Source organism: Nomascus leucogenys, chromosome 4 (genome assembly GCF_006542625.1).
Source record: "Nomascus leucogenys isolate Asia chromosome 4, Asia_NLE_v1, whole genome shotgun sequence".
NCBI classification, from domain to species: Eukaryota; Metazoa; Chordata; class Mammalia; order Primates; family Hylobatidae; genus Nomascus; species Nomascus leucogenys.
This window is the reverse complement of record NC_044384.1, coordinates 99,019,177-99,037,841: the sequence shown is the minus strand read 5'-3', so window position 1 is coordinate 99,037,841 and position 18,665 is coordinate 99,019,177. Positions and strand designations below refer to the sequence as shown.

The 18,665-nt window shown below is 41.8% G+C and overlaps 1 protein-coding gene across 6 annotated transcripts in view; it reads right to left on the bottom strand.

Moving 5' to 3' along the window:
* The window catches only part of NEK4 (NIMA related kinase 4), a 59,986-nt gene that overhangs the window by 11,316 nt on the left and 30,005 nt on the right, over nucleotides 1-18,665 (bottom strand). For 3 of the 6 annotated variants that reach the window (XM_030811622.1, XM_030811625.1, XM_030811627.1), the window contains 3 exons: nucleotides 15,445-15,650; nucleotides 13,593-13,726; nucleotides 8,406-8,811 (listed from right to left, as the gene is read on the bottom strand). In XM_030811622.1, coding sequence (XP_030667482.1) covers nucleotides 8,635-8,811; nucleotides 13,593-13,726; nucleotides 15,445-15,650 — 517 coding nt within the window. In that variant the 3' untranslated portion in view covers nucleotides 8,406-8,634. Of the gene's footprint in view, nucleotides 1-8,405; nucleotides 8,812-13,592; nucleotides 13,727-15,444; nucleotides 15,651-18,665 lie in introns of those variants that run through there. The other 3 variants (XM_030811624.1, XM_030811623.1, XM_030811626.1) reach the window with 2 other exon arrangements.

Sequence of the window (18,665 nt, the reverse complement as noted above, 5' to 3'; positions counted from 1 at the left end):
TCAAAGTAGCCATTATAAATATGTTCAAAGAACGAAGGGAAACCATAATTTAAAAAGTAAAGGAAGGTATAATGACAGTGTCATATCAAATAGAGAATATTAAGAAACAGAAAAAAATTATTAATTAAAAGACCCAAATGGAAATTCTAGAGCTAAAAAGTACAATAACTGAAAAGAAAAATTCACTAGAGAGGCTCAACAGCGTACTTACACTGGCAGAACAATTAGCAAGCTTGGGGACAGACCAATAGAAATTATGCAATCCAAATAACGGAGAAAAAACTAAAATGAAAAATGAACAGAGACTCAGAGAAATGAAGGGCACCATTAACTGCACCAAATACGTATAAGCTTCAGTTATACAGCAGGAGTAAGTATTTTGAGATACACTGCACAACGTGGTGGCTACATTTAATAATAACGTATTACATATTTCAAAATTGCTAACAGAATTTCAAATGTCCTCATCACAACAAAATGATAAATACTTGAGGTGACAGATATGTTTATTAGCTTGATTTAATCAAACCACATTGTATATATATATCAGGACATCACATTGTACTCTATAAATATGTACAATTACGATTTGTTGATTAACAATAAAAATATATTTGTAAAAGAAATCTCTTTGGTAAAGGTAAACAGATGGGCAACTATAAAAGCTAGTATTATAGTAACAGTTGTTTGTAATTTCTTTTTTTTGCTTTCTACAAGATTTAAGAGGCTAATACATTACAAAACAATTAGACTAAAAGCTAATATTACTGTAACTTTGGTTTGCAATTCCACATTTTGCTTTCCATATAATTTAAGAGACTAATGCATTTTAAAAAAACAATTTTTAGATCCCGTTTTTAAACATATAATGCACAGGCCGGGCGCTGTGGCTCACGCCTGTAATCCCAGCACTTTGGGAGGCCGAGGCGGGTGGATCACGAGGTCAGGAGATCGAGACCATCCTGGCTAACATGGTGAAACCCCGTCTCTACTAAAAATACAAAAAAAAATTAGCCGGGCATGGTGGTGGGTGCCTGTAGTCCCAGCTACTTGGGAGGCTGAGGCATGAACCCATGAGGCAGAGCTTGCAGTGAGCCGAGACTGCATCACTGCACTCCAGCCTGGGCAACAGAGCAAGCCTCTGTCTCAAAAAAAAAAACATATAATGTACAAAGATATACTTTTGTGACATCAATAACTAGAAGGAGTTGGGGCAGAGCTGTTAAAAGGGTACAGTTTTTGTATGTTATTGAAGTTAAGCTGGCATAAATTCAAACTAGAGTATTATAATTTTAGGACGTTAAATATAATCTCCATGGTAACCACAGAGAAAACAGTTACAGGACATGTTACATATTATATTAAAATTTTTCACTACAAAAAAAATCAACTAAACACAAAAGAAGACAGTACTGCAGCAAATAAGGAATTAAAAAACTATAATGCATACAGAACATAAATTAGTAAAATAACATAAGTCCCTCCTTATCAATAATTACTTTAAATGTAAATGGATTAAACTCTCCAAAGATAGAAATTGGCAGAATGGATTTAAAAAAACACAGAATCCACCTATATGCTATCTATAAGAGACTCTAGATCTAAAGACACAAAAAGATTGCAAGTAAAAATTTTGAAAAAAAATATTCCACATAAATTGTAACCAAAGGAGATTAGGGATGGCTTTACAAATATCAGACAAAATAGTCTTTAAATTAAAAAAAGGTTATAAGAGACAAAAAAGGAGACATATACAGCAAGAAGATTAGAACAATTATTAACATTTATGCACCTAAATGTACAAGTGAGGATATTGATGGTTTGTTTTTAGGTGTAAAAAACAAACCATGACTAATAGTTGCAGACTTCAATACCCCACTCTCAGTAATGGATAGAACAACCTGGCAGAAGATAATTAAGAAAATGGAGGACTTGGGGCCAGGCGTGGTGGCTCACACCTATAATCCCAGCACTTTGGGAGGCCGAGGCAGGCAGATCACAAGCTCAGGAGATCAACACCATCCTGGCTAACACGGTGAAACTCCATCTCTACTAAAAATACAAAAAAAATTAGCTAGGCGTGGTGGCGGGCACCTGTAGTCCCAGCTACTCGGGAGGCTGAGGCAGGAGAATGCTGTGAATCCAGGAGGTGGAGCTTGCAGTGAGCCCAGATCACGCCATTGCACTCCAGCCTGGGTGACGGAGCGAGACTCCATCTCAAAAAAAAAATAGAGGACTTGGCTGGGCACAGTGGCTCACGCCTGTAATCCCAGAACTTTGGGAGGCTGAGGTGGGTGGATCACAAAGTCAGGAGTTCAAGACCTGCCTGGCCAAGATGGTGAAACCCCATCTCTACTAAAAATACAAAAATTAGCTGGGCGTGGTGGTGGGTGCCTGTAGTGGCAGCTACTCGAAGGCTGAGGCAGAGAACTGCTTGCACCTGGGAGGTGGAGGTTGCAGTGAGCTGAGATGGCACCACTGCACTCCAGCCTGGGCAACAGAGCGAGACTCCGTCTCAAATAAATAATTTAAAAAAAAAAAAAATTTAAAAAGAGCAAGACTCTGTCTCAAATAAATAAATAAGAGGACTTAAACAATGCAGTAAACCAACTAGATCTAACAGGCATCTAAAACTCTTTTTTTTTTTTTTTTGAGACAGAGTTTCACTCTTGTTGCCCAGGCTAGAGTGCAATGGCTCGATCTTAGCTCACCACCACCTCTGCCTCCTGGGTTCAAGCGATTCTCCTGCCTCAGCCTCTCTGGTAGCTGAGATTACAGGTGTGCACCACCACGCCCAGCTAATTTTGTATTTTTAGTAGAGATGGAGTTTCACCATGTTGGTCAGGCTGGTCTCGAACTCCTGACCTTGGGTAATCCACCAGCCTCAGCCTCCCAAAATGCTGGGATTACAGGCATGAGCCACCATGCCTGACCTACATCTAAAATTCTTTACCTAACAATAGGCATTCTTCTCAAGTGCACATGGGTCATTCTCCAGGACAGACCATACTACAGACCACAAATTGTCTCAATAGATTTTAAAAAAAAGATAGCACACAGAATATCTTCTCCAACCACAGTGGGATGAAGTTAGAAATCAGTAACTAGGAAAACTAAAATTCCCAAATTTGTGGGAACCAAATAACACTTTTTGTTTTTGAGATGGAGTCACCCAGGCTGGAGTGTGGTAATGTGATCTCTGCTCACGCCAACCTCCACCTCCCAGGTTCAAGCAATTCTGCCTCAGCCTCTTGAATAGCTGGGATCACAGGTGCCCAACACCACAACCAGCTAATTTTTGTATTTTTAGTAGAGACAGGGTTTCACAGGTTGGACAGGCTGGTGTGAACTCCTGACCTCAAGTGATCCACCCACTTCAGCCTCCCAAAGTGCTGGGATTACAGGCATAAGCCACTGTGTCCAGTCTAAATAACACACTCTTAAATCACCAATGAATCAAAGAAGAAATCAAAAGGAAAATTAGAAAATACTTAGAGACAAATGAAAATAAAAAACAATATACTGAAACTTTTGGAATTCAGCAAAAGCAGTGCTAAGGGGGGAATTTATAGCTGTAAACACTTACATTAAAAAAGAAAGATCTGGCCGGGCGCGGTGGCTCACGCTTGTAATCCCAGCACTTTGGGAGGCCGAGGCGGGCGGATCACGAGGTCAGGAGATCGAGACCACGGTGAAACCCCGTCTCTACTAAAAAATACAAAAAATTAGCCGGGCGTGGTGGCGGGCGCCTGTAGTCCCAGCTACTCGGAGAGGCTGAGGCAGGAGAATGGCGTGAACCCGGGAGGCGGAGCTTGCAGTGAGCCGAGATTGAGCCACTGCACTCCAACCTGGGCGACAGAGCGATACTCCGTCTCAAAAAAAAAAAAAAAAAAAAAAAAAAAGAAAGATCTTGGGCTGGGCACGGTGGCTAAAGACTGTAATCCCAGCACTTTGGGAGACATAGATGAGAGGATTGCATGAGGTCAGGAGTTCAAGACCAGCCTGGGCAATATAGACAGACCTTGTTTCTACAAAAAATTTAAAAAATTAAGGTGCCAGGCATGGTAACTCACACCTGTAACCCCAGTACTTTAGGAGTCTGACACAGGCAGATCACTTGAGCCCAAGAGTTCAAGACCAGCCTGGGGAACACAGTGAAAGCCCATCTCTACAAAATGTACAAAAATAATTAGCGCACATGGTGCCCCACACCTGTAGTCCCAGCTATTCTAGAGACTGAGGTGGGAGGATCACTTGAGCCTGGGAGGTAGAGGTTGCAGCGAGCCAAAATTGCACCACTGCACTGTTGCGGGAAGTCAGGGACTCTGAACAGAGGGACCGGCTGGAGCTGCAGCAGAGGAACATAAATTGTGAAGATTTCATGGACATTTATCAGTTCCCAAATAATACTTTCATAATTTCTTATACTGTTTTACTTTAATCTCTTAATCCTGTTATCTTTGTAAGCTGAGGATGTAAGTCACCTCAGGACCACCATGATAATTGTGTTAACTGTACAAATTGATTGTAAAACATGTGTGTTTGAACAATATGAAATCAATGCACCTTAAAAAAGAACAGAGTAACAGCGATTTTCAGGGAACAAGGGAAGAGAACCATAAGGTCTGACTGCCTGAGGGGGTGGGCAAAATAGAGCCATATTTTTCTTCTTGCAGAGAGCCTCTAAACGGACGTGCAAGTAGGGAAGATATCGCTAAATTATTTTCCTAGCAAGGAATATTAATAATTAATACCCTGGGGAAGGAATGCATTCCTGGGGGGGAGGTCTATAAACGGCTGCTCTGGGAGTGTCTGTCTTATGCAGTTGAGATAAGGACTGAAATATGCCCTGGTCTCCTGCAGTACCCTCAGGCTTGTTAGGGTGGGGAAAAAACTCCGCCCTGGTAAATTTGTGGTCAGACCGGTTCTCTGCTCTCGAACCATGTTTTCTGTTGTTTAAGATGTTTATCAAGACAATATGTGCACAGCTGAACATAGATCCTTATCAGTAGTTCTGACTTTGCCCTTGTCCTGTTTCCTCAGAAGCATGTGATATTTGTTCTGCCTTTTGCCCTTTGAAGCATGTGATCTTTTTGACCTACTCCTTGTTTGTACACCCCCTCCCCTTTTGAAATCCTTAATAAAAACTTGCTGGTTTTAAGGCTCAGGTGGGCATCACAGTCCTACCGATATGTGATGTCACCCCCAGAGGCCCAGCTGTAAAATTCCTCTCTTTGTACTCTTTCTATTTCTCAGCTGGCCGACACTTACGGAAAATAGAAAGAACCTACGTTGAAATATTGGGGGCAGGTTCCCCCCGATACTGCACTCCAGCCTGAGGGATGGAACGAAACCCTGTTTCAAATATTTTAAATTAAAAAAAAAAAAGGGCGGGCATGGTGGCTCAAACCTGTAATCCTAGCACTTTGGAAGGCCAAGGCGGGTGGATCACCTGAGGTCAGGAGTTCAAGACCAGACTGGCCAACATGGTGAAACCCCATCTCTACTAAAATACAAAAATTAGCCAGGCATGATGGCAGTTGCCTATAATCCCAGCTACTTGGGAGGCTGAGATGGGAGAATCACTTGAACCCGGGAGACGGTGGTTGCAGTGAGCCGAAATCATGCCACTGCACTCTAGCCTGGGCGGCTGAGCAAGACTCCATCTCAAAAAAAAAAAAAAGATTGCTTCACTTGACTAGCCAAAAAATAAAAAATAAAAAGACTCAAATTACCAAAATAAGAAATTAAAATGGATGCATTACTACCAGCTCTACAGAAATAAAAAGAATTGGCTGGGCATGGTGGCTCATGCCTGTAATCCCAACACTTTGGGAAGCTAAGGTGGGCGGATCACAAGGTCAGGAGATCAAGACCTCCTGGTCAACATGGTGAAACCCCATCTCTACTAAAAATGCAAAAATTAGCTGGGTGTGGTGGCGTGTGCCCGTAATTCCAGCTACTTGGGAAGCTGAGGCAGGAGAATCACTTGAAACCGGGAGGCAGAGATTGCAGTGAGCTGAAATTGCGCCACTGCACTCCAGCTTGGTGATGGAGCGAGACTCCGTCTCAAAAATAAATAAAATAAAAAAGAATCGTAAGAGAACTATGAACAATTGTATGCCAACAAGTTGCATAAACCTAGATGAAATGGACACATTCCTAGAAACATAAAACCTACTGAGACTGAATCACAAAGAAATAGAAAATCTGAATAGACCCATAACTAGTGTAAGGAGAATGAATCAATCATCAACAAACTCCCAAAAAGGAAAGGTCCTAGACCTGATGGCTTTGCTGGTGATTCTACCAAACATTTGGAGAGGAACTGATGCCAATCCTTCTCAAACTTTTCCAGACAGTTGAGGAGGAAGGGGTAATTCCTGGTTCATTTTATGAGGCCGCTGACAATGCCCTGGTGCTGGGGCCAGACAGGGACACTACAGGAAAAGAGAAATGCATATGAATATCCCTTATGAACATTCATTCGAAAATCTTTAACAAAATCCAGATGATTAAAGTTTTTTTTCAACTCTGTTCATGAGAGATATTGATCTGATATTTTCTCCTGTAGTGTCCTTCTTGAGTTTTGATGTCGGAGTTGTGCTGGTTTTGTGGATAAGGTGGGAAGTATCTCCTCTTAAAGTATTCTGGAAGACTTTGTGCAGGATTGGTGTTCTTTCTTTCTTAGATGGTTGGAAGAATTCACCAGTAAAGCATCTGAGCATGGAGCTTTCTTTGTGGGCCAGTTTTACTTTTTATGTCTCGGCTTTGTGCAAATGCTTAGGATAGTCAAATTCAGAGAGACAGAAAGTAGATGGGTGGTTGCCAGGGGCTGGTGGGGGCAGGAAATGGGGAACTATTGTTAAATAGGTGTAGAATTTCAGTTTTGCAACATGAAAAAAGTTCTGATGATAGATGGTGGTGAGTGTTGTACAACAATGTGAATGTACTTAATACCACTGAACTGTATGCTTTAAAATGGCTAAAATGGTATATTTTATCTCCATTTTATTACAATTTTAAAAAATGTATATATTGTTGAGCCTATAACATATAGAAATATAATATATTTGCCAATAACAAAACAAAGGAGGTAAGTGGGAGCAAAGCTGTATTAGGCTACAGAAATGACTCCACATGGAAAGTTGAATCCAAAGGAACAAATAAAGAGATCCAGAAATGATAGAGTTACAACAACAAAATTTACGAACATACTTTTCTTTCTTAATTTCTTTAAGACAGCTGGCTTCTTTGTGGAAACTGACAAGCAAATTCTAAAATTCATATGTAATTGCAAGGGACCCAGAATAACCAAAACAATCTTGAGAAAGAATAATAGTGGAAGACTCACCCTTCCTGATTTCAAATCTTACTCCAAAGTAACAGTAAGCAAAGTGTGGTAGTGGCATAAGGATAGATATATAGATCCGCGGAATAGAAATGAGAGTCCAGAAATAAGCCCATGTGTCTATAGTCAACTGATTTTTAACAAGGTGAAAAAATAGTCTTTGCAACACATGGTGATGGGACAAAAGGACAGCCACATACACAATGAAGTTGGAGCTTTACTTCATCATGCCATATACAAGAATTAACTCAAAATGTGTCCAATGAGACCTGGAAGCTGATCGCGTGGAGTGAAGGTCATGCCGCAGCACACACAGGAGCCTCGCCATCTCGAAACTTCTCAGGCCCGTCTCAAACTTCTGAGTTCAGGCAATTTGTCCACCTCGTCCTCCAAAAGTATGGTTTGGCTGTGTCCCCACCCAAATCTCATCTTGAATTGTATCTCCCATAATCCCCACGTGTCCTGGGAGGGACCCGGTGGGAGGTTAACTGAATCATGGGGGCGGGTTTTTCCCATGTGGTTCTCATGATAGCGAGTAAGTCTCACGAGATCTGACAGTTTTATAAAGGGCAGTCCCCCTGCACACACTCTTTTGCCTGCTGCCATGTAAGACGTGTCTTGCTTCCCCTTCACCATCTGCTGTGATTGTTAAGGCCTCCCCAGCCATATGGAACTGTGAGTCAATGAATCTTCTTTTCTTTATAAACTACGCAATCTCAGGTATGTCTTTATTAGCAGTGTGAGAACAGACTAACACATGCTGGGATTATAGGCGTAAGCCACCATGCGCCCGGCCTCACAGATTGATTTCTTTCTTTTTTTCTTTTTGAGACAGAGTCTCTCTCAGTTGCCCAGGCTGCAGTGCAGTGGTGCGATCTTGGCTCACTGCAAGCTCCGCCTCCCAGGTTCATGCCATTCTCCTGCCTCAGCCTCCCGAGTAGCTAGGACTACAGGCACCTGCCACTACGCCCAGCTAATTTTTTTGTATTTTTAGTAGAGATGGGGTTTCACTGTGTTAAGTCAGGATGGTCTCCATCTCCTGACCTCATGATCTGCCCATCTCGGCCTCCCAAGGTGTTGGGATTACAGGCGTGAGCCACCGCACCAGGCCACAGATTGATTTCTTATGAGTCAGGCTGTGTGATGAAGAAGCCCAGAAGAGAAAGAAGAGGAAAGAAAAGGAATCAGGAAGGACTCTTATTTAGCATCACTTGACATTCATGGATGTGGCTACAGAATTCTCTCAGGAGGAGCGGAAATAACTGGACCCTGCACAGATGGCTTTATACAGGGAAGTGATGTAGAACTACAGGAACCTGGTCTTCCTGGGAATCTGTCTTCCTGACCTGAGCATTATCTCCATGTTGGAGATAAAGCAAGAGCTCTGGACTCTGCAGGGTGAAGACAGCAAACAATCCAGATGGCAGGGAATGCATCAAAGGTGTGAACACAGGGAGGAGCTGTATATTGGGAAGTAATACAGAAAATGAGCCTATTAAAAATCAACTTGGATTAACCCTTCAGTCACATCTGCCTGAATTGCAGCTATTTTAAGCTGGAAAGAAAATTATGGAAGTAATCAAATTTAAAAGTTTACAAACCATAGTTCCTCAGTTCCACCACTTCAAAAAATTTCTTCTAGTGTTAAAACACACGCTTTAAATAAATACAGAAATCATTTCATTGATTTCCCATTACTCTCACAAGAAGACAAAGCACACATTAGAGGAAAAATCTTATGAACGTAGTTAAGATGGCAAAGTTTTTAGAGTGTCTGCAAGCCTTACTAATCATCAAGTAATCCATACTGCAGATAAACCTTACAAATGCAGTGAATGTGGCAAGGTCTTTAGTTGCAATCCACAACTTGTAGATCACTGGAGAATTCATATTGGACAGAAGCCTTACAAACGTAGTGACTGTCACAAGGTGTTTAACAGCAATTCAAACCTTGCACAACATCAAAGACTTCACACTGGAGAGAGGCCTTGTAAATGTAACGAATGTGATAAAGCATTTAAAGAGTGTTCAGGACTTACTGCCCATCTTGTAATCCATACTGGAGAAAAACCTTACAAATGTAACGAGTGTACAAGAACTTCAGGCACAAATTTTCCCTCACTCAACAGAGAAGTCATACTGCAGAAAAACCTTACACATGTAATGAACGTGGCAAGGTCTTTCGTCAATTGCACAGCATCAAATAATTCATAGTACAGAGAAGCCTTACAAATGTAACAGAAGTTGAAAGCATTTGTTCAGGACTTATGGCCCATCTTCTAATCCATACTGCAAAGCGTTCAGGACTTATGGCCCATCTTCTAATCCATACTGGAGAGAAACTTTACAAATATAGTGAATGCGGCAAGGTCTTCGGACGCAAGTTATACCTAATCAACCATCAGATAATTCATACCGGAGAGAGACCTTACAAGTGTAATTCATGTGGCAAGGTCAATCAAAATTTACACCTTGCATGACATTGGAAAATTCATACTGGAGAGAATTCACTGCACACCTTACAGATGCAAAAATGTGGCAAAGTCTTCAGTCGTACTTCATAGCTAACACAACACTGGAGGACTCACATGGGTCAGAAACATTATAAATGTAATAAATGTGGCAAAGAATTCAGTTTGCATTCAAGCCTCAGTACCCATCTACTGATCCATACACTGAAAGGTAACCTTACAAATGTAAAGATAATATATATAAAAATAATATATAAAGAGAGAACAGTTGGCCAGGCACAGTGGTTCACGCCTGTAATCCCAGCACTTGAGGAGGCCAAGGCGGGTGGATCATGAGGTCAAGAGATCGAGACCATAGGCCAGGCGCAGTGGCTCACGCCTGTAATTCCAGCATGTTGGGAGGCCAAGGCAGGTGGATCACGAGTTCAGGAGTTCAAGACCAGCCTGGCCAAAATGGTGAAACCCCGTCTCTACTAAATATACAAAAATTAGCCAGGCATGGTGGTGGGCACCTGTAATCCCAGCTACTCGGGAGGCTGAGGCAGGAGAATTGCTTGAACCCAGGAGGCGGAGGTTGCGGTGAGCCAATATCATGCCACTGCACTCCAGCCTGCTAGGTAACAGAGTGAGACTCCAACTCAAAAAAAAGAGATCGAGACCATCCTGGCCAACATGGTGAAACTCTGTCTCTACTAAAAATACAAAAATTAGCCATGTGTGGTGGCGCACGCCTGTAGTCCCAGCTGAGGGAGGCTGAGGCAGAAGAATCGCTTGAACCTAGGAGGTGGAGGTGAGCCGAGATCGTGCCACTGCACTCCAGCCTGGGTGACACAGCGAGACTCCGTCTCAAAAAAAAAAAAAAAAAAAAAAAAAGAAAGAACAGTTATATCGGAGCAGAGAGTTTAATCAAAACTACCAGCACAATTCATCCCGCCAGTGGCCAAGTCTACAACATTGAATTCAACCCTCCCAAAACTGTTGGCATTGATGATCTGACTGGGGAGCCTCTCATTCAGCAAGAGGATGATAAACTAGAGATGGTTATCAAGAGACTAAAGGCTTGTGAGATGAAACAAAGCCAGTCTTAGAATATCACCAGAAAAAAAGGGGTAATGGAAACATTCTCCAGAACAGAAACCAAGAAGATTTGGCCCTATGTATATGCTTTCCTACCAACTAAAATTCCACAAACAAGCCAGAAAGCTCTTCAGTTACTCCATGAGGAGAAATACATGTAACGAGTAAGATGAGCAAACCTCCTAGGCCTTCCATTTAGAGGCTGCTTTTCGTAAGACTTCCAGTATGTATGAATTCTTTGAAAAGTATACTACTTTTATTTCTACTAATTTTATTCTGAATACTAAGGAAGTGTCAAATGAGATGGATACCAAGATTCATCTTTTGAAATCATCTAGTGTGTTTTATCCAGTTATCTTCAAAAACATCAGAGATGTCTAAACTTTTAAAACATTTGTTAGAGCAAAATTTATTTTGGTGTTAAACACACTTTTAGTTTACTCAGAATTTTCAATTTGCTATAAAAATGTATCAATTACATAGATAAAAATATTACTTTAAGATCACTTGTTTTCTTTTGAAAATACGTATGTACTGAGGGTTATTATTTATGTCAGAAATTGACATTGTAAGTTCTTGGATAAGCACCAAAGTTGAATGAATTTTTCAACAAAATGTAGTTAAAGTCTATGTTTACAGATGTTACTCAGGTAAAGAAATGTGTTTTACGATCTACTTACCAGTTTCTCTTTTTGATCCAATGTATGAGATCTGCCCTGATAAATAACAAGGTATTGTACACCCCTCCCAAAAATAAAAGAAAAAGAGAAAACCCATGGCACTATGTAAAGTAAGCACACTTTGTCATTAGTAAATAGCTCAGGCATGCTTGGGGAATGTTCCTTTGCCATAAATAGCAATCAATTGTCATTAGTAAACAGGTGTGCCAATAAAAAGAATTTACATGATAGGTTAACAAGGATCAGGAAAGTAAGTTAATTTCCTGAAGGAGTTGTTTGTTTCTGATCAAAGAAATTGATACCTGTTAGCATTCACTGCCACCTTATCTTAAGGGGAAAGAACTCTACTGGTGTCATCTGATCAGCCATTTAAAAATTGGAATCTAAAGTGATTCCTTAGTGGGGCAACAAGGATGGTTGCTGATGTACTGTATGGTCTGGTAGGAGAAGTGGGGCAATATGAGAAGTGGAGGAAAAACCCGACTATGTCTTCCATGGCATATTTACTCTTATTTTACTTGGTGCTAAATCAAATGAAACAAGTCCTTGTAACAGCTGGTATTAATTGCCTTTAGAAATCTGTCCTGTTTTTTTCCAGGTACTTAAAATACAAGTGCCAGTAAGTGGTTCTTATGTATTTTTGGCGGGGAGAAATTTATTTTCCTTTTCTTCTGATATTTTAAAAATCCATCGATCTTTCAAGATGAACCAACGTTTTTAAAAAGAATTATAGCAGGCCGGGCCCAGTGGCTCACACCTGTAATCCCAGCACTTTGGGGGGCCGAGGTGGGCAGATCATGAGGTCAGGAGATCGAGACCATCCTGGCTGACACAGTGAAACCCAGTCTCTACTAAAAATACAAAACATTAGCCGGGCATGGTGGCGGGCACCTGTAGTCCTAGCTATTCAGGAGGCTGAGGCAGGAGAATGGCGTGAACCGGGGAGGCAGAGCTTGCAGTGAGCCGAGATCGCGCCACTGCACTCCAGCCTAGGAGACAGAGCAAGACTCCATCTCATAAAAAAAAAAAAGAATTATAGTAAACACTTCATTCTTTTCTTTTTGTCCCACCCATCCCTGCCCAACTAGCACTTCATTCTTTATAAAATTTTCTATAATGCTTTATTTGAATGTTAATATTATGTGGTTTCTAAAAATGTTGTGAATTACCAAACTTATGGATTATTACTAGGTGATCAGGCATACATTAGTCTTTACCAGAATAAAATGAAATTTCATTTTAAAAAAGAAAACTACCAATATAGAAATTCTTGAGTATGATTCACATTTAACTGCTGGCACTATAATTTGTAACTCTTTGATTTAGAATGTACATAGTTCTCATGTTTTACGTAATAGCTAATACAGTTTATTTTATTTTTTTCGAGACAGAGTCTTGCTGTCACCCAGGCTAGAGTGCAGTAGCGTAATCTCGGCTCACTGCAACCTCCGCCTCCTAGGTTCAAACAATTCTCCTGCCTCAGCCTCCCCTGCCACTGGGATTACAGGTGCGTGCCACCGTGCCCAGTTAATTTTTGTATTTTTAGTAGAGACAGGCTTTCACCACTCACCACGTTGGCCAGGCTGGTCTGGAACTCCTGACCTCAGGTGATCCACCCACCTCAGCCTCCTAAAGTGCTGTGATTACAGGTGTGAGCCACCACGCCCAAGCTAAAGTTTAAATTTTCCTTAAAAAAAAAAAGTGTCCAAAGACCTAAAAGGGCTAAAACTAAAAAAACTCTTAGAAGAAAATATAAAAATAAATCTTCATGACTTCAGATTTGGCAATGTGGACCATGGGGAGTGACTGCTAACAGGTGCAGGGTTTCTTGGGGGGTAATGAAAATGTTCCAATATCAATCGTGGTAATGATTGTACAACGTTGTAAACACATTAAAAACCATTGAACTGTACACTTTAGATGAGTGAATTGTTATGTGTGATTTATATTTCAAAAGGTTGTTTAAAAAATTCTATAACATAAGCAGCTTGATACAGCTAATGAGACACTCACCTCTCTCTCAAATTCATCCTCCTCCTCCAAAAGATCATACACCTGCTCTAAAAGCTGAACTCCCAGGCCACGAATTACATCAGTTCTCAAGACTTCAACTAGTCTCCTGATCTTTTCAGAACCTGGCATGATAGCTAAAAGGCAACAACAAAGACAAAGGGAAAAATAAACACTTTTACCACTCTAGCAAGAACACTGCAATTTTTTAAAATTTTGTATTTTATTTTATTTATTTTTATTTTTTTATTTTTGAGACGGAGTCTTGCTCTGTTGCCCAGGCTGAAGTGCAGTGGCACGATCTCAGCTCACTACAAGCTCCACCCCCTGGGTTCATGCCATTCTCCTGCTTCAGCCTCCCAACTAATTGGGACTACAGGTGCCCACCACCACGCCCGGCTAATTTTTTGTATTTTTAGTAGAGACAGGGTTTCACTGTGTTAGCCAGGATGGTCTCGATCTCCTAACCTTGTGATCTGCCCACCTCGGCCTCCCAAAGTGCTGGGATTACAGGCATGAGTCACTGCGCCCGGCCTATTTTTTTTTTTAAGTGACAGGGTCTTGCACTGTCACAGGGATGTAGTGCAGTGTGACCATAGCTCACTATAGCCTCTAATTCCTGAGCTTAAGCAATCATCCTGCCTCAGCCTCCCAAGTAGCCAGAACTATAGGAATGCACTACCATGTCCAACTAATTCTTAAATTTTTTGTGGTGATGGGGTCTATGTTGTCCCGGTTGGTCTTGAACTCCCGGCCTCAAGCAATCCTCCCACCTCGGCCTCCCAAAGCAATGAGATTACAGACATGATTATACCACACCAGGCCTTTTTTTTTTTTTTTTTGGTATTTTATTTTATTATTTTATTTTTATTTCATTTCATTTGATTTTTTGAGATAGGGTCTTGCTCTGTCGCTCAGGCTGGAGTGCAGCGGCATGCTCATGGCTCACTGCAGCCTCAACCTCCTGGGTTCAAGAAATCCTCTTACCTCAGCCTCCTGAGTAGCTGGGACTACAGGCATGAGCCACTTTGCCTGGCTAATTTTTGTATTTTTTGTAGACACAAGTTTTCATCATGTTGCCCAGGCTGGTCTCAAACTCCTGGACTCAAGCAATCTGCCCTCCTCAGCCTCCCAAAGTACAGGCATGAGCCACCGTACCCAGCAGGCCTGTTTTTTAAAAAATCTTGTTATACTGACATTCTTTTTTCCCTATGACAAGAGTTTGGTTTAATGACTTAATATTTACATATGAACTTAAGCTTCACTACCATCTCTTAAACCTAAAAAACAACACAACTGTCTAACTTGAAGAAAAGTCACATGAAAAACCACAAACATTTACCTATTTATTTATTTTTAAAAATCAATTTTCATGTAACTTTTCAGGAATACCTCTGTTGCATAACATAGGATATACCTTTTATGGAGACATGCAAATGAAATAATTTTAAAAACACGAAAAAATTTATAGGCATTAGTTCCTTGTTTTGACACAATTCTCCAATAAACACATGCTCTCCAGTTTGTTGCAAAAGAATAAACTAGGCCAGGCGTGGTGGCTCACACCTGTAATCCCAGCACTTTGGGAGGCCAAGGTGGGAGGATCACCTGAAGTCAGGAGTTCAAGACCAGCCTGGCCAAATGGTGAAACCCCGCCTCTACCAAAAACACAAAAATTAGCCGGGCATGGTGGTGCATGCCTGTAGTCCCAGCTACTTGGGAGGCTGATGCAGGAGAATCGCTTGAACCCGGGAGGCAGAGGTTGCAGTGAGCCAAGATCACGCTACCGCACTCCAGCCTGGGTGACAGAGTGAGACTCCATCTAAAAAACAAAAAATAATAATAAGCTGATCACCTGAAGGTAGCTCTTTAAAATGGATTTCCTCTGCCTCTTCTGCAACCTTCCCATGAAGTATCAGTGTGTCCCGATATTTCCGATGAAGTTTGAATTCTGACGCTGGGTTTGCTACCGGGACATCTTCACAGCTCTCTTTAGAATCCAGTTTCAGGGTCTGAGTCATCAGTTGTACCAAGGCATTAATTTCATTTGTCTGACCTTTCCTGGGGGAAAAAAATATCCCTTTGTTGTTTAATTGGCTTCATGAGAATTTTTCATTAAAAAATTACGTGCAAAACGACCTTTCGGGAGTTCTGCTTTGAAATGTCCAAGTAAGCTCCTACAGACTGGCCTGACCCTTCCACAAATAACAACTACAAATTCTAGACAAAATACAAAACTCAACAACATAAAGGCAATGCAGAATAAACAAAATCTGCAGGCAGATCTTGGAGAAGAGTCAACACCTTTAAGCCTAAGGGCAGGCTATGGGCAGATCAAAGTACAAGAGAACTCACAATCTTATGGAAAGCACAGAGTTCAGAACAAGCACTGTCACTAGAAAGTGAGACAGGAACCTTGGAGAGATTCTAAAAGAAACGGCCCCAGATTCTGTGTACAAATTCTGCCTATTTCAAAGTAACTTAACTATACTCAAGTACAAAGCTCAAGAATATTTAAAGAAACACAAAATACCAGCTTCCAATGAGGTAAAATTCAGTGTCTAGCATCCCATCAAAAATAACCAGATGGGCAAAGAAGCAGGAAAATATCATACATTTGTGAAGAGAAAGAAATCAGTTAATAGAAACATATCCAAAAGTGACATGACTGATAGAATTAATAAATGAGGACATTAAAATGGGTAGTATAAATATATTCCATATGGCCAAGGTAGAAGAAAACATGAACATGTTAAGGAGAGACACAAAGACATTAAAAAAAGACCCAAATCAAATTTATAGAAATGAAAGATACAATATATTAAATACATGGGATAGGATTAACAGATTAGACACTGCAGAAGAAAAGATTAATGAACTCAAAGACATAGCAATAGAATCTATGAAATGTGAAACAGAAAAAAAGTAAAAATAGGCCAGGTGCAGTGGCTCATGCCTGTAATACCAGCACTCTGGGAGGCCGAGGCGGGCAGATCACCTGAGATCAGGAGTTCGAGACCAGCCTGGCCAATATGGTGAAACCCGGTTTCTACTAAAAATACAAAAATGTAGCTGGGCGTGGTGGCATGTGCCTGTAATCCCAGCTACTTGGCAGGGCTGAGACAAGAGAATACCTTGAACTCAGGAGGCAGAGGTTGCAGTGAGCCGAAATCATGCCATTGCACTCCAGTCTGGACAACAGAGTGAGACTCTGTCTCAAAAAATAAATAAAATAAATAAAATATTTTTTAAAAAAGTAAAAATAAACAGAGCATCAGTGAGCTGTGGCACAAATTTAAGGAACCTAATATACATGTAATTGGAATCCCTAAGAGGGCAGGAAGAAGTCCAAAAAAAAAAAAATGTGAAGAAATAATGGTCAGGCGGGGTGTGGTGGCTCACGCCTGTAATCCTAGCACTTTGGGAGGCCGAGGTGGGCGGATCACAAGGTCAGGAGATCGAGACCATCCTGGTGAACATGGTGAAAGCCCATCTCTACTAAAAAAATACAAAAAATTAGCCGGGTGTGGTGGCGGGCGCTTGTGGTCCCAGCTATTTGGGAGGCTGAGTCAGGAGAACGGTGGCGGAGCTTGAGCTTGCAGTGAGCTGAGATCGTGCCACTGCACTTCAGCCTGGGCACAGAGTGAAATAATGGCCAAAGTTTTCCTTTATTTATTTACTTTTTTTTTTTGAGACGGAGTCTCACTCTGTCACCCAGGCTGGAGTGCAGTGGCGCAACCTCAGCTCACTGCAAGCTCCACCTCCTTGGTTCATGCCATTCGCCTGCCTCAGCCTCCTGAGTAGCTGGGACTACAGGTGCCTACCACTACGCCCGGCTAATTTTTTTTGTATTCTTAGTAGAGACGAGGTTTCACCGTGTTAGCCAGGATAGTCTCGATCCGATCTCCTAACCTCATGATCTGCCTGCCTCAGCCTCCCAAAGTGCTGGGATTACAGGCGTGAGCCACCACGCCCGGCCTCTTTATTCTTTTTTTAGTCTTGCTCTGTCGCCAAGGCTGGAGTACAGTGACATGATCTCACCCGGCTCATTGCATTCTCCGCCTTCCGGGTTCAAGTGATTCTCCTGACTCAGCCTTCTGAGTAGCTGGGATTACAGGCATGTGCCACCACGCCCAGCTAACTTTTTTGAATTTTTAGTAGAGACAGGGTTTCACCATGTTGGCCAGGCTGGTCTTGAACTCCTGGCCTCAAGTGATCTGCCCGCCTTGGCCTCCCAAAGTGCCGGGATTACAGGCGTGAGCCACTGCACCTGGCCAGCCAAAGTTTTTCTAAATCTGATGAAAACTATGTATCTACACATCTAACAAGACATTCTTTAAGAATTCTGAATGAAAATCAGATGTGTGGCCGGGCACGGTGGCTCAGGCCTATAATCTCAGCACTTTGGGAGGCGGAGGCGAGTGGATCACAACGTCAGGAGATCGAGACCATCCTGGCTAATACGGTCAAACCCCGTCTCCACTAAAAATACAAAAAATTAGCGGGGTGTGGTGGTACGTGCCTGTAGTCCCAGCTACTTGGGAGGCTGAGGCAGAAAAATTGCTTGAACCCAGGAGGCAAAGGTTGCAGCAAGCCGAGATTGTGCCACTGCACTCCAGGCTGGGCGACAGAGCAAGACTCCGTCTCAAAAAAAAAAAAAAAAGAAGAAAATCAGACGTGTGCATAGAAGAGACATTTTTGGCCAGGCGCAGTGGTTCACACCTGTAATCTCAGCACTTAAAGAAGCCGAGGCAGGCGGATCACCTGAGGTCAGAAGTCAAGACCCGCCTGACCAACATGGAGAAATGCTGTTTCTACTAAAAATACAAAATTAGCCAGGTGCGGTGGCGGGCACCTGTAATCCCAGCTACTAGGGAGGCTGAGGCAGAAGAATTGCTTGAACCCAGGAGGCAGAGGTTGCAGTGAGCCGAGATCGTGCCACTGCACTCCAGCCTGGGCAACAAGAGCGAAACTCTGTCTCAAAAAAAAAAAAAAAAAGAGACATTTTTAGCTCCAGCATATGCCACAAACCATTTATAATTTTATCAGTGGGAATACTAGAGATCTGAATACTAC